Here is a 17,460-nt window from a genome sequence, read left to right as displayed (position 1 = left end):
AATGTAATATCGTTGATATTTTAATAGTTTATATTTAAAAAATTTAATTCCGTGATATTTTGAATGAACAAGGTGATTACTAATTTAAATGCTCATACTAATTTTTACGCTAAGAAAACCATTATTACGTATATTTCATATTCATAAATTTAATCTTCATATTTAAAAAGTTTGGAACCGCTACTACCTTATTATTCATCAAATAGTTTCCTGTTATCTTCACGCAATGAGAATTTAATTTATAATACAAAACCGAATATTATAATTTTATTTATTTTGATCAATTTTTGTTCTCACATATAATCTATAAGCTGGCAATTTCTATTAAAAACAATTAATGTTTTATGTTTTTTTTTAGATAAATATTAAATGCAAAACATCAATTTATAATTATTCAAAATTAGCATAATTATTTATTTTTTTAAACCATAATCTATGTCCAGAAAATGGTCTCTTTGGGGATGTTTCTGTGAATCGCTTAATTTAATTTATTATGACTAAGGTCATTGTAATTATTCAAACATTTGTCAAATTTTTATTAATAAAAATGCCATTCAATTAGTTATACATAACATATACATCATACCAATATACATATAAAAAAGTTTAAAAATGGAAAAATATCCTAATTTTTTATTTTATTTTATTGAAATATTAAGCAATTATTTTCTTAGAATATGAAGTGATAATAAATTAGTGGGATTAGACAACGAAGCATTTACATAAATTTAGACAATGAAAAAAAATTATCCAAGAATTATATCTAGATTTTTTACTTAAATTGTTACAATTATAAGGTAAAGATATTGCCAGAATTTTAGACTTGAGCAATCGGTTATAGTGAGAAAACAAATTTTTTTTTTTTTTTGGAAAAAATGGTACAAATCTCTGTGCTTAAATTTTATTCTTCTTCAAAATTTGAATCCTCGCACAACTCCTGTTTTTATAATCTTGATTTTTTTTACAGAAAATATTTCTCTTCAATTTAAAAAAATGAAAATTGATATGTTCGGCAATTGAATTTATTCGATTTGGAGATGATTTTCTTCTATTTGATTGAGTTTTGTATCTTCTAAATGTTCTGTTTTGTTCTTTTCTAAATGTTCGGTTTTGTTTTCTTCCAATTGACTGAGTTTACTATCTTCTGACTGATTTATTTCGTTGCTGTCGTACAAATCCTTCACTTTTTCCAAAGCTACAAATTAAATATCAACGTTTAATAATTTAACTTTATAATTTTGAAGATATACATTTATTAATTATAAATATAATAACTTATGTTATATCTATAATAAACTAATCTTATCTGTATTGAGTGAACACCTTTATTCAAGTTAATCTTTTGTCATAATTTGATAAAATGATAATACAGTACGCTCTTGCTAATCCGGCCTTTCAATTATACAGTACACTCTTGCTAATCCGGCCTTTCAGTGGTATATATCCATTATACCGTAATATGTTTGTCTCTTATTTATATTTTATTAAAATACATACAGTAAACTTGTAACATTCAATTTAATAAAGTAAATTTACAATTACTATATCACTTGTATATAATTTTACAATAAGACAAACAATAGGCCAAATATCAGTATCAGTATCAAAGTATCAGTGACGAAGGACAACAAGTCATGCCATTCATTGACTATAGACAGACTTTATATCTTTATATATTATATTGATTTATGATATAAATCAATGTTTACTTTAATATAATTTACTTTAATACTAAAATGTATAATATAAAATGTATAAAATGTAACAAAGTATAAAATGTGAAGGATTATTTAATGTTATTTATTATTAATAAGCACTAGAATGAAAAAATAAATTACAAAATATACGTACCCAATCTCAAATTCATATCGTCCATAGTTAATTGATCGAGAAAACATCTAAACCTTCGCGTTAATTTTTTCCTGATGTAATCTGCTTCTATTTCTTGTTTTGTTCGAGGTATTCGGCATTTCATAAAACAACATAAGAATACAACTAAAAATAAAAGTTTTCATCTTAGTAATTTTATATACACACGTATTTATAATTCTTATCAAAAACAAAATTTTCAAGCGCTTATTATTATATATTATCATTATATTAAAAATGTACGAATGCCCATGAAGTATGCATTTTGATATTGAGATTAGATCGTATCAACTATTAAACACTCATAAAAGAAATTAAATCATTTAAATTAGGCTTATACAATCTAATTTTTGAATTTCTGCTGGGTTAGGTAATAATGTAGTATAACAGAAAAAAATAAATATTAATATACAGTGGTACCTCGTAACACGAATTCAATTCATTCGTATTCGAGTTTTAAACAGTTTTTTTTCCATAAGGAATAATATAAACCAAATTAATCAGCTCTCAAATCCCAAAATAGCCCGTTTTAATTCTAAGATAACATAATTTAAGCTAAAGTAACACAAGTAAATTTCTTAATTAATGCATAAAACAAATAATAATAATAATAACAGATTAAAAACAATAAAAAAAAAGTAAAATAATGCAATAAAATGCATGAGATGAACTGGGCTCGTTCAATACTTGATCCAAACTCGTTTCAACTGATTTAGAAAAGTAACGGATTTTCATTATTTGTAGCCCAAAATAAAAAATTAACCCAATCTGGTAACATGCCACATTATGTGTATCCGTCCAGATATTATGTAGTATACGGTAAGTTAAGTATGGCCGTATTGGTTTGTGTTCGAGTTTCAAAAGTTCGATTTTGGGGAAAAATTTCTTCGAAAAAAATGTTCGCGTTACAAGCTACTCGATTTCTGGGGCATTCGAGTACCTCGGTACTAATGTATTCGATGTTAGGCTATGCACCAGGAATATCTATGACGTGATGCAATCTTTATACTGTGTGCCACCGGAAAATCATTCCATTACTGAACAAGCTCTATCAAGATTTTATCTGTATTCAGTTATTCTATTAACAACTATGTAAAGATTCTCTTCGCAATTGAAGCCTGAAAAGTGTAATAGGTTTAAGCTTTTGCAGCTGTTAACAAGAGTGCTTTTTGAAATGTTTTACGAGACTGAGCCAAAGCCCGATTAGCTTTCTATGAAGCAGGCATTGAACCTTTCATAGTAAAGGACCATGAGACATTATTTTGATGTGGTATCGAGTCGAACATCAGATTTTATATATTGTAAAGTCTATATCAGGGGTGGGCAAGCAAGAGTCCAGTGGGAGCCGAAATGTAGGTTTTGCAAAATGCATGGGAGCCGCAGTTCTGTACTGTCATGGCGGATAGTATGGTAAGGCGCGCGATTTTATTATATAATATAAATATAATATAAAACAAATATTGAATTTTTTAATAAACATATTTTCACATAATTATAAAAATAAAATTGTAAAAATAATAATAAAAAACAGAAATTAACACTTTCAGTAAGAGCCGCATTTGCCCATGCCTGGTCTATATAAAGGAAAATCTACGAATTCTATTGATAACTAATCTTTAAATTCATCACTTATAACTCTAGGATTTTTGTTTATGCTATGCATACAATGCCCAAATGCTTACTTATAAATTACTTATGACGTGATAGATATAAAGATCTTATTAATATACAAGCCGTAAAAAAGTCACGAGACTGCATGCGGACGGGGAATCTCGGGTTGAAAATGCCTGCTATAAAGTCGTCCAATATACAGTATATTTATTTTGATAATTGTAGCTATAGGTGATACAATTAAACATTTTTCGGAAACTTAATTTTTTGGTTACGTTAATTAAAATTTTACAGCTTTATAAACAAATATTTTGGTAGATGTGCGAGTTCTGAATTACGTTGTTACTTTTCATAATTACAACACAATAATAGGCTTGTCTGCATTTCGGTTGAAAATTGATTCTTAAGTCATCTGATCATCTGATCATCTTGCATGTTTACTTTTATTTCTCTAGTACGATGAAACGTAATTTATCACATATTTATATATGAAAAGAACAAAGAAAAAGAACTGATAGCTCAAGGCTTTGTAACAAAATTCGGTGGATAGAAATAAAAAAACCGTGGAAGACGGAGATGGACTGAGATTGGAACAGAATACTAAGCCGATCTCCTAGAACAGCGATGGCAAATTTTTTCCAAAGGTTGGTCAAAACTGAATTGGAACTTTAGAAAGTCCAAATCTCGGGTCAATTATTTAATATGAGTAATTTAAAAAATTACAGAAATGCTTATAAATTATTTATAAGTGAAAAGAAAATAATAATTTGATTATAACAGAAAGAAATATTTCGTTCAATGGGAAATCTGCTACTGTTTATTCGATCATAATTTTTCTGTTTGAAGTTCTAATTAGTGGTCTTTAACGATAGTGTTAGGACCTGATTTCGTGTTACGTAGGCAAATTTTTGAATTTGTTAATTAATTATTTTTTGTAATTTATAAAAACCTAATACTTTCTAAACATTCAATGTTGGTACCTTGAAATCATTGCACTGTTCAAGGGTTCGTCATCGTTGAAGTGTGATGCTGACAGGGCGCATTAATGCGTAAGCATATCACAGATTATATAACCCAGAGATCTCGTCTTTTTAAAGGCTTCGTGCTATTGCTCATTATATTTTTATTCTGTCTGTATAAATAATAAATAGAGAATTTTTGTCTGTAAGACAATCTTGAAATAGTCTTGAAAGGTAGCTTTTCGTGCTAGGTTCCTATTTATTTTAACCGTCAAATGACAATAAACATTATAGATCAGAAGACGAATTCATTTTTATATAATATAAATTTTGTTTAATTTGGTGGTGAATATTATTTAATTAAAATCCAAACAGTATATAATGAATTGTTAGAAGCAAAAGGTCTTTTCAACATTGCACAAATATATGGTGTATTAGTTCCACAACGAAGTTTACAGAAAAATAAGTTAATTTATTCAAAAAGGAACATTTAAACCGTGAGGTAGTTCCACGGGAAAACGCAAATTTTCCAATGATAAGAACAAAATGCAAATTAAAAATGCTATCTTGTCGAAGCGTGTGGCAATAAACGATGCCGATGTCCTTATAAAACAGTCAACATTGTGCAGCCTGCTTCACTGCGACAATGCCTTATACTTGCCAACACTTCTTTTAAGATTCTCTTCGCTCTGTGGACATTAAAAGGGGCTCCAGCTTCTCAATGGTGCAGCCGAGTGGTGAGCTACGGATCATCCTCGACAGACCACCCTCCCGTAAAATTATTGAGTTTTGCGACCGCCCGAATTCGGTAGGCTGACACCTTAATCGCATTATCTATATGCCGGCTCAGTAACGCTATTGTGAAATGATTATACTACGTGGAAAACGAGAGAAACTGCACGAGAATTAGCACGCTTAGATTCAAAAAACAATAGATTTCACAAAGCATTTCCAGCTCATCAAAATAAAATTTTTTAAAGTATCCTGCAAACTATACTAAAATAAAGCTAAACTGTTTTTACGTACATTAATTTATGCAATGTTGATTTTTACTTCTTTGTTCTTTGCGCTCAATTTTCTTAAAATGATTCCCTTCTATCTCTGCATTTGGGAGAGATGGAAAAATTTACATTTTGTCGCGGAACTACCGTACGATTTATGCATTTCTTTTTTGAATTAATTAATTTACTTTACTGTAGACATTACAGTGAAACTAAGGCATATACGCATGCATTCTGCATCTTTCCAGCATTACAGGAATGCATTTGCAATGCTGGAAAGATCTCTTGTCCCTGGCGTAATGTTGACGTGTATAGCATAAGTATTTTTTTTTTAATTATTATTTTTTCTTTTTTAAATTCCTTTACCATCAGAATAAGTTTTTTATTCAATAGAAAAGTCATATTTGTGCTCTTACCAAATAAATAAGTTGTCTTAAATCCATATCATTGATCATTAACATCTATCAATATAAATGCTGATAAATATTACTAAGATTTTGTTTAATTAATAACGAATCTAACACGTAATATTAATAGTAAATTTTCTTAAAATATTATTTAATTAAGAATAAAAATTTTAAAAATTACGACAATTTTACGTTAAAATTATTTGATAAAATGTAAAAGCAAGTGACAACGATTACAGTAATTATAAGCTAAGCTTGGAAACAGAAAACTTCTCAATTTCTGTCGATTCTACATTATGTATAATTCATATTGATCAATTAACTTATATAGTGTAATAATAGGTATAACACAGTATAAAACATTCGGTAATTAATAAAATTAATTATAGGAAATAAAGTGTAAAAAATCGCTCCAATAAAACGATGATTATACTTTATACCTATTCACGCCGCATTAGCAGATCATTTCGCAAATATAGTAATTTCGGTTTTAAGTCAAAAATCTATTAGGATGATGTAAAATTTTTTGGAATTTTCTAAAGTTTTATACTACAACATTTATTTCAAAAACAAAAGCTAGTTTATTTAAGAAAATAATTGCTATTACATTCAAGCATCTTCTTCCATCGATTGGGCATGTCACGAATTTTTGCAAGATTAAACTAAGGTTGTTTTGTTCTGAAGAACGCAACAAGTGCTATTTTCATCTCCTCATTAAGGATAAATTTGTATTTTCTGCTTTTAAATTAACTTTATTAATTCGATTTAAAATCATCACTCCGAAATATTCTTTAAAATACAGTCTACAATTTTATTCATCGACTTTTCAGCAATAAAACTTATTTCTTTTGATTGAGCTTTATCATTTATTAATATATTTAAACGAACTTCTTTCCATCCAAGAAGTGTTGCTTGTATAGACTATACAGGGAATGAGGAAGCAGCTTCTTCCAGATTAACCTTGACCCGTGTGGTCTTGCATTCAAATTGTGAGGAACCCAAACGTTGATCTTGCAGATCTTTCATATGGCAGTCAAGTGACTAACTACGATGGACCGGTCACAACCAAGTGTCTTACTCATTTCTCGTGTGGTTAGGCGTGGGTTGGTTTCCACCAGCTGCAGGGTATTATATAGGACCCTATATAATACCCTGCAGTCAGCAATAGCAATAGCAATAGCAATAGCAATATATGAGATTTGCGAGCAGTTGAATGTAATTTCTCTGTTTCGAGTTAGTTTAATTTTACATAAAATTTGACAATTATTTTTCTATCTCTTCTCATCGTTGGTAGTTTTAATTTCCAGTTAGGCTGTTCTCAGAAAGTCGTAAAAATTTTATTACAGACTCGTTGACTTGCACATGCCGATGCTGATACGAAAAAATATATAAAACATTAAATATATTAATAAATGATAAAGCTCAATCAAAAGAAATAAGTTTTATTGCTGAAAAGTCGATGAATAAAATTGTAGACTGTATTTTAAAGAATATTTTGGAGTGATGATTTTAAATCGAATTAATAAAGTTAATTTAAAAGCAGAAAATACAAATTTATCCTTAAATGTTTAACTTACAAAGTAAACGTTAGAATACGTAAGCGGAAAAGAGATTCATTTGATGAATATGAAAACTACAATAAAAGAAACATCGCTTAGTAAACAAGTATACTAATACCGTGCACGAGTAAATCCAGTATCGTGGTATAGCCTACGCGAGTGCACTTATCATCGTAGTTTTTTTTAGAAGATGACCAGACCAAATACTTAATTTTAGAATGTATTCTAAATAGAGACTTACTTCATAATTATACTGTAACTCGTTTAATAAATAATTTATAAATGCTTGGAAAAGCCTATAAAGATGTAGATATTAGATATATAATTTCATTACTATTTTAGATCGTCTCCGTTTGATATACAATAATGATATTAAAGAACAATGCAACAATGTAGCAATATTTCATGGCAATAACTTAAAATTTAAAATAAAACAATTTCAGAAAAAACTTTATGTTATGTCAGAAGGTGAAGAACTAACTATTGATAAAGATTTAAAATTTAGACTCTAAAAAGGTATAATTCTGATAATGAAGCTTCATTTTTACAAATATTTAAATCATGGGAATTTTTTAAGCTTAATGGTAAGCTTAATTGACGTTCTTTACATAAATACACACACGCGTAAATAAATAAATAAATATATATTTATTTATTTAAAAACCTAATAAAAGCATGAGTGAATTACTACGAGTATTGAATAATTGAAGTTTGATGGCAAGCGAACAAAAACTTTGGAAAGAAATGAAGTCCTTTAAAATGCCAAAATGTACTTTTTAATAAATTATATTATGTTAATAAAAATCAATATTTATTTTTGCTGATAACTTCTGTTGCTATAGTTTTATTCGCTTTTTAATTTTATATCTTAATTCTATTAAATGTAGTTTTCTGTTTCACTTTTTAAATTTCATTTCTAATAATAATCCATTTATTTTGTACTTATTCTTAAATATTCTATGAGATTCTTCTAAAAAATATAGGGCCGTGGGTGTCGAAAGTGCTTAATTCAGCCCAAGATGATGAATTGATGATGATGATAATTAATAATACTTTGAATATTATATCTGTGGTTATCGAGAATTTAAGTAAAGTATTTAAATAGTAAAATTCACAACAAACTTTTACACTAAATAACTAGATTGCTACTTTTCTTTTGAAGAATTTTAAATGCAAACAAGTAAATAAGATTATTGGATTTACGCCACATAAAAGAAGAAAGTTTGTTTGTTTATGCATTTAAAGACGGCACGAACAAATGCAGCCAAACTTTCCAAACACCATCCCCTCATCCACTCATCCACTCAAGAGATGCTCAACGACTACTTTTTGTGCGAAAAAGAAAACAAAAAATCGATTCTCCCTGTACACCAGGGTGGCCTGTGTATATCTGATCAACGCAATTTGTAGTATTAGAATACTGTGAGCAAGTGCTGCACATTTACCTCTTTTAATATATTTAAAGAATGGAAAATAACTTTGGAGGGTTATTTTACACTATTAATTATTATATCTTTAATCGTAATGTATAGATGAAGTTTCCAAACTGATACCGAGCTTTTGTAATGCCACGCGATGAGTCCGCTTTTCGTATCGATTAGTACTTTTCCATCATCCAGAGTGAACAGTTGTTGAGTGAAACGGCCGGTGTCACACCTCAGTGCGTCCACTACCTCAACCTATCCGGGCGGACACTATCAGGTACTTCAATGTGTCTGAATCTACATCAAGCTGTCAGATCCAATAGTTTTTTTCACACAAAAAAGTTATTGTAAATATTTATGATTATTAAATGTATTATTAATTGTTTATTAATTCGCAGAAATCATAATAACCTATTATATTTTGTTACTTTTTACTTTTTGCTTGTACCTTTTTCTTCTATTAATAGATAATCTAATATTAATAAATAAAAATAGTTATAGCTTTTAGTATATATAATGGCGTTTTCACCATTTATACAAAGATTAAACATTGAGGTTTTTGTTAACAAGTTGTACTTCATCTGTGTACATATCGCTGGAATACAGAGAAATTGGAACATATTTCTGTACTTGCTGCATCAAATTAATGTCTCCAAAAGACGTGTTGCAGCATTTATTTTATATCATATTCCCGAACTTTAATGTTTACGAATCAAGTAAATGTATTAAAAATTTAGGAAGCAAGGAAATAATCAAATGATTGTAGTCGAAATATGACATTAGAAATGTATCTCTTCAAACTTATTTATTTTTGCCCAGAACATGTTGAAATAATCTTGGACATATGGAGGTACGCAGTGTGTTATTTTAGTGTCCGGAAATATTGAGACACCTTCGTTAGGGACACTTTGAGTTGTGGCAAATAAACCATTTCAATGAACTCACAATTTGGTTTTTAGCTCCAGCTTTTGAAGTTTTCAAGCAGGCTTTACGTTCGCCGGGCATTCTTCCCTTTAGAATGATGACCAGTATTTGATGAAATTGTTCTGTCTCATCCAAAACTAAAAACATCGTATTTCAATATGCTTTATAATAAAAACTATATGTAAATATAAATGGTCTTTTTTTAAAATTTTCTACAATGTCAAGAGTGAATATCAAATTTCTCCGAGTATCTCCGCTAGTAAGATGTAATCTCAAGTAAATATTGGAGATAAAAATCATTTGCAAACAATAAAAAAATTACTTTTTTCATATTATTCTTATTGAATAATAGTTTAGCAATAAAAATAATTAATAAAAATTAAGTTTTATTTAATTTTTAATAATGGATAATATTAGATATCCGCTTATTTTCTTTTATTGGCTTGATTTTTAAAACGTCAAACATCAATATCTAACTTTTACTTAGATCTTATATCTGACATCAATTGTTCAGACTAAATAACGTATATCAATGTTTTGAAATCTAGTCATATAACATAGTCTTCAAAAACTGATTCTATTCTGTATATATCTTATTTCGTTATACTCAATACATATACAGTATGAATACAGCATAAATAAATAAAAAACTAAGATGCAGTAGCTTTATTTATTTTGTATTTATATTGTATGATATTTACAGTACTTATGAAAGTTTTTCCTTTTTGGCTCTTTCCCGTTTGTGGATAAAATGAGGACTTTTTTCTCCACTCTCATCGTGGATTCGGCTAAGTCCCAATGGGGAGGCTGGATGATGAGGGACAGGAGCGATGTATCCGGGATAGACTCCCATGAAAATTACTGGAGTTGCTCGCCCAGATTCCATCCTGTGTCCCCCAGAATCCCAGAGACGTTCTTCCGCTTATCACATATGTGAAAGTCATTGAGCGCTTTGCCTGGTAATTATTTTAATTCCATTTACTAAAATTCGAAAGCAAATTTTTCTAAATTATTGTAAGCATTATTTTTTACATTAAAATTATATATGTTAATTTTTCTAATTATTTTATGGCCCACCAATGGCCGGATGGATAAAACCACTAAACACTGGTATTTTGTGTCTCGCCAACGACCTGGCCATGTGGAGTTTTCCGGGTCTTCTTCACGTTTGTAACGCATAAATAGAGGCAGTTTCCTATAAAAGTCTTCTCGTGAGGCATCCTTCTTCTGCAGATCGCCCACGTGTCGCGTAAAGAAACCAAATCGAATTATTTTACGAGTTTGATTTTTAAAATTTATAAATTTAATAGCCAAAATATAATCTTGGGTTGTATTCCAGGTTTATAAACCAATTGAGTTCAATAAAACATAGTCATAATTTAATCATTTTCAATACAATCAACGTTATGTATTATTATCAATAGTCTACTCTTATTTCTTACAAACTTCAATTTTATTTATTTATTTATGAAGATGTTCGATGGCATATTGGATTTTAACAAGCTTGATAAAGTTTAAACTAGCTTAAAATAGACTAAAACAAAATAACACAAGACTAAATGTGTAGATTCCATGTTTTTTCAAGAAACATGTTAAAATCTTTAATTAAAAACATTTGTCTGTACCAAATTACGTAATTTTCGCTATATTATAATATAATATAAATTATTTATTAATATCTAACATGTTCTCTTTACTATTTTGTCATAATGCTTAATACATAATCTATGTTGATAATTATTTTTATTATGGTATTTATTATAGATATATTTAAAAGTAAATTTATCTTAAAATATATGTAAAATAGCATAAACATTATTTAAAATGTTATAAAGTATCGCTAATATGTATAAAAATATATTTAAACAAAGAAATTGAAAAGATAAAACATTTTTGAGGCTCTTAAGAGGAAAAATTCATTTAAAATTAATGTTATAATTTCATTGTTTATTAATCTTACTGGTAAACTTACAAGAGCCAGTTTATGAATAATATTTATAATTTTTAAAAGAAAGTGACATAAGTTAATGGATAATATACATTCCGATAACAAGTTAGTTCTTATTTCCTTAAACTTTTCAACTTAGATCAATAACTATATACTTGTAGCTATAAGATCCGATGATTCGATTGGAATAATTGAATTTTTCCTTTTATTATACACTCGTATATGATACAAATGATTTTTCTTTATAATTAATAAATGATAACTTACTGACTGCTATAATTCCGGCTAATATAAGGAAAAGTATGTGCCAAACTCGAAATCCCGCTATCACTGGTTGTTCTAACCAAAACGAAGTCGATGCTGTAGTGGTCTCTTCATCTTCACAATACTTTTATTGAGAAGAACATAATTAATTATCTTCTATTTAATAATATTTATAATAAATGCAATATTTTAAAGTCTAAACTTTTAAAACGGTTTATGTATTTATTTTTTAATAATTTATTCTTTAATTTAAATAAAATTAATACTGTATCCTTGTGTCATATCTTTTTTAATATATTTATTGGTTTAATCAATTAGTGAATTAAAGTAAACTATATTAACCCATTAATTAGACTTAAAAATGAATATAAATTATTCAATATTAAGAACGCTGTAGTTAGAGGGCCAAAAGACGACTGCGCAGTAGAAAGTGTAAGGCAATCTCGCAGCGAGGCAGGAGGCGGTCGAGAGCAGACTAGATTTATATTATTCTTGAGTTGATTGATAGCCGTTTTGGGCCTTATGACATTGACTGTAACCGAAACTGAAGCTCGAACTGTTTTGCATTGGTTTTCCTCTTGGGACAGTGAAGAGAAAGATAAATTTTTAGCACTTCTTTTAGAAAAGGCACTACCCAATAACGTGTCTTTTCTCACAGAATGTTTAGATTATCTGTCCGTGCGTGAAAATTGTCCAAATATTTTCAGGTGCCAATTAAAATGATTTTCTGTCTGGTTCGACCAGTGGTCCGACAGAGAAAGAAATAATTTTTTACGAAAATTACAAGAACAAGATTACTATTTTGTCGACACATTTTACAAAAAAATTAACGAAGCAACTCTGAACTTGGTTTAGTTTTACTTGTATTCCAATTGTTTATCTAGTCAAGAGAAATCAAAAATGCCTAACAAGTGGCCACTCAATAAATCTGATCAACTTGCATATTTATTGCAATGGTTTCAAGAATACAGTGAGATGCAGAAAGATGATTTTCTGAAGGTTTTAATTGAAGCGTATGCGCCCGCCACGGCCAATTCCCTGGCCAATTCGGTCGATTCCATGAACGTCAGCGACAGGCCGCCCAGCATCTTCCAGTGCCGAATGAAATTGTCCAACGAATGGATCGTCAATTGGAGCGACGAGGAAAAAAGTGATTTTTTATCTCATCTGAAAATATTAGACGAGAAGTTTATCGAAAACTTTTACGATTCGCTCGATTCTTCGGAATAAGTTTTTTAATTTAAAATATACGATATAGTTTAATTAATGACGATAATCCAGTTGCTCACTTGTATGCATTCCTTTCAAATTGTGATGCTCACAAGGAATTTTTTTAGGCAGCTAGACAAATTTTGTTACAGAATTTACATTGCACTTGTGGGATTCAAGTTGAACTTTAATTATTTTTTAATTAAACAAGTAATGATGATGATTGTTATTTACATTGTCACAAAATAATAATGTGGGTTTTTCTTGGCCGTAGTCAAGACATAACAAAGCAGCTATGCCAGAATTTGGTTTACAGAAATCAAATTGATGGCCAAATGTTTTGTATAAGCATTCCATTTTTCTAATATTAAAAACACAATTATTTACACAGCTTTTGTAATATTTCTAAAAGTTTCCTACAGTGGATGTAAGAAACATTTTTTCAGTGTGTTCTATTTGTATTCTTAAAGTGTAAACTGAATAAAAATTATTCAATATTAACGGATAATAATATAATTTAAACTTTTATTTTAATTTAATTGAATTGACATTAAATTTGAATGCTTTAAAATGACTTTAGAAGCAATCGAAATATTATTTTGTAAGGAAAATTTCATTTTAGCACATTAAATAAACGAACGTCATATACATTTATAATATTTTTGTACCTAAGTATAAAGAAAAGCAACAAATATAACATTTAAAAATAAATCCAAGGCAAATAATATTTGAAAGAAAGCAAAATAAATAAGTGAAAATTGCATTACATCAATATTACTAATATAAATTTTAACTATAATTAAATCAAAAACATTCATTATAAACGTTAATAATTAACTACATAAACTGGACCATTACTTAAGTTTTATTGTCGATCCATGCAATTTTGAAGCAGTCACTTTTTATGTAAGGCTATAAACAAGGTAGGAATATCTTGGAAATGATCCATTAACGAAACTAGCCAAGACTCGACTTTTACTATAAAGAACGAATTAATTTTCTTTTATTTTATATTGTAGCCCACAGGTTTTGTAACTTGTTGGATGAAGCCCATAGCAAACGATATTTAATTTAAATATTTATGTACTTTCGTGCATAACATATTTTTAATATTATATCTTTATTGCTTTATAAGATTTTTCAAAATCTATAAGGAGACAATTTAACGAATAGAAAAAGTATTATAAAAATAATTAAAGCTTGTTACGCACTATCTTGGTGTTAATATATTTATCTAAAGTCAGCAGGAATGAAATTTTAAAATAAAAATCAAAATTTTAGCTCCTCTTTAAAAAATATTTTACTTGAATAATTTAAATTAACTATTTACTTTATATTTTAAACGCGACTGTCTTAACAAATGATTAACGTATTTATTTAGTCGTTAATGTATAAATTTGTATCTTAAAAATTAATAAAAGAAACTTTGTTTTACACATTTTTACACTTGTTTTCACGAAGTTTTAAAAACGATTCGCATGTTACATACAAGAAAATTAATTCCTATAAACCTTGAATTAGTTTTCTGATCCCGCAATGACCTATGATGCTGCTGAGACGATCATAAAAGTACGTATATCAAATTACTTTGTCATAATAATTGGGTGTGGTCGATACGAAATGGTGAAAAAATGGAACTACTCTATACAGAAAACTATTCGTTGTTGTATATCTTCTTCTTTATTATTCATGATCGAACAGGGATACATACGTTCGTGCAAAAATTTAATTTGCTTGGATATTTGAAGTATTGATGTCAGCCAAACATCCACGCTTTGATGCTAATAGAAACTTTTTCCACAAGTTTTCTAGATTAAATATTAAATGATAGAATATATATTATTTAAAATAATTTATACTAAGGCAATTTATACATTTTTAAATTTCGTATTTGTGCTACGGAATGTTTAATAACGAAAATCTAGATGATTATTTTCAAATATTTCTATCTTAAAAAATACGTAGAAAGTAAATTGATTCAGGTAATTCAATTTTAAATCTCAAAAAAATATATATATTTTTGAAATTCTATATAAAGTCGAAAATTAGGTTTATATAGAGATATTGAAAAATTACATTAACGCAACACTATATAATTATAGGCTAATGAAAAATTACAGGCTACCTAATTTTTCTCTTCGTCATTCCTACCCTCTATCGATCCCACACTAATAAATTACTTTCTCATGATATTAGTTCGTTTATCAAATTATAAGTCTTCCAATTCAAGGACAAAGACCTTTCTAAGATGTCTTGTTACTATTTCAAATGTAAATTTACCGAATTAAATTAATCACTTGGAATGTATCAAACTATATAAAGTGCAAATACAATGGAAGATTTGAAAATGCAGTCAAAATATAAATATTTTATTAAAAAATTCACTCAAGACTTAACCTATATATATATATTGAATTTTTTAATATAATTAATATAGAATTACGGAGTAATGCATATGTTTTTAATGAAAATTAATATTTCAGTATAAAATTTGGTGTCATTTTTATTATATTTTTCGTAGAAACATAATTAAATTTCTATCGGTTTTTAAATTATCATTACTAAAAATGAGTCTCTAATATTAAAATGGTAATTTTTAGTTAATTTTTTACAATTAGTCGTAAAAATAAATTGTTTTTAAGCGACAAAATGTTCGACTTTTAGAAAATAAATAAATAAATAAACAAAATATTTTCAAAGTTAAAATAATAATAATTAATGAAAATATATAATTTATATGAATTAAATGTACTTACAGAATAGCCGACATTTCCAGTCGATGTGAAAATAAAAAAATAAAAAAAGTTGTTCGGACAATAGCGAAAGGCGACCATTCTTCGTTGATGGCAACATGTGGACTGACGACGTCACAAATTACCATTGAGCACGTGCGTTTTTCTCCCACGCATCATCGCGAGAAAAAAAGCTAATAGTACCGAGAATTACCTTTTCAATTTTAGAAAAGGTAATTCTCGGTAGAAAATACATTTTAATGTTCTTAGATTTTCTGAATCATAATTTATATTCGTGATTAGTTGCGTAAAATTGGTTAAGGTTTAGGTCAATCACATCGAATCTAGTAGGGCAATGCCAACATTTCTAGACTTATTGATTTTTCTGATTCTCACTTTTGACAAGTAGAAAATTATTATTTTGTGTTAAATTGATACGTAAGAAATCGAAATTTACTATCCAATTGTTTTCCTGTAGTTCGTCTTTGCTTATTTATATTTTTTTATTTCATTTTTTTCAAATCTTATCTAACAATTTTTCTTTCTGTTCAAATATTTCATGTGTTTTTTTTTAACAGGAAATTCGAAGCTCGAAAATATCAAATAAAATAAAAATTAGTACACAGTGACATTTTAGAATTTGAATTCGTGTAGTTTTTTTTTATTATGAAAACACTTAAAAAGCTTGATTTATCGAGGGCATGTTGTTTGCCTTGAAAGAAGAGTATATGAGAAACATCATAGCGAATCAATTATGGTCGAACTTTGAACTTACTGTTCATCACCTTCGGAATGAGGACCACATTGAACATTATTCCCTGCTTCGCTAAGGTCTCTGTATAGCATAAATGCCTTGTGAAAATAAAATATTTATTTGCAGCGTCAAAAGTGTCATAGTGGTGAGTTTTAGTACTTTCTTTTACGGAAATGTCCTCTACATGTTTCGAAATGGCTACTTTATTTAAAGAAGCCATTCGATTATTTACAACGTATATCGTTACATTATTTATAAATTATCTTAATTTTTAAGAATTTTAAGGGACTACGAGATGTTTTTCTTATTCTAAAAACGTATTTTCGTATAAAAATAACTGAATGAAAAATTTTTAAACTAGTTCATTTCGAGTGAATTTGAACGAATTCATTTGTTATTAGCATTTATTAATAATTTTAAAATATTTTAAACATTATTTTAATTTTTAATGAAATAATAATTCCTCTTGAATAATAATGGTAATAACGTTTAAATAGAATGTAATTTAAGTTTAAACCATATATTTTTAATATTTATTCTATTTTCTTTTAAACAATTCTTTAAATAATACAATTCTTAATATTGTTTTTTTAAAAACCGTTTTTAAAGTTTGGATATGAAAATCAAAAATAAAAATTTGTTTGTACAATAGCGGAAGGACAGTATTCACAGTCGTCAGTCCATACGTTGATGACAACGTATGGACTCCCCCCCACGACTCAAATTACTATTGACTGTTCTGCTCTCATCCAGTGTCCTAGTGGATAAAACCTATAAACACTGGTAATTTGGTTGCGAG

General features: G+C 28.1%; 1 protein-coding gene across 1 annotated transcript; it reads right to left on the bottom strand.

Moving 5' to 3' along the window:
- Positions 1-1,022: 1,022 nt before the first annotated feature.
- On the bottom strand, positions 1,023-16,012 carry LOC136968405 (transmembrane inner ear expressed protein-like). Its single transcript, XM_067262421.1, has 4 exons — positions 15,932-16,012; positions 11,970-12,090; positions 1,852-1,995; positions 1,023-1,195 (listed from the first exon to the last, which is right to left on the bottom strand). The coding sequence occupies exons 1-4, from the start codon at positions 16,007-16,009 to the stop codon at positions 1,023-1,025; spliced, it is 516 nt and encodes a 171-aa protein (XP_067118522.1). The 5' UTR covers positions 16,010-16,012.
- Between the last annotated feature and the right edge of the window lie 1,448 nt (positions 16,013-17,460).

This window comes from Centruroides vittatus, unplaced genomic scaffold (genome assembly GCF_030686945.1).
Source record: "Centruroides vittatus isolate TY-2023 unplaced genomic scaffold, ASM3068694v2 contig_1476, whole genome shotgun sequence".
NCBI lineage: Eukaryota > Metazoa > Arthropoda > Arachnida > Scorpiones > Buthidae > Centruroides > Centruroides vittatus.
The sequence above is the reverse complement of the archived record's forward strand: the minus strand, read 5'-3'. Positions and strand labels throughout refer to the sequence as shown.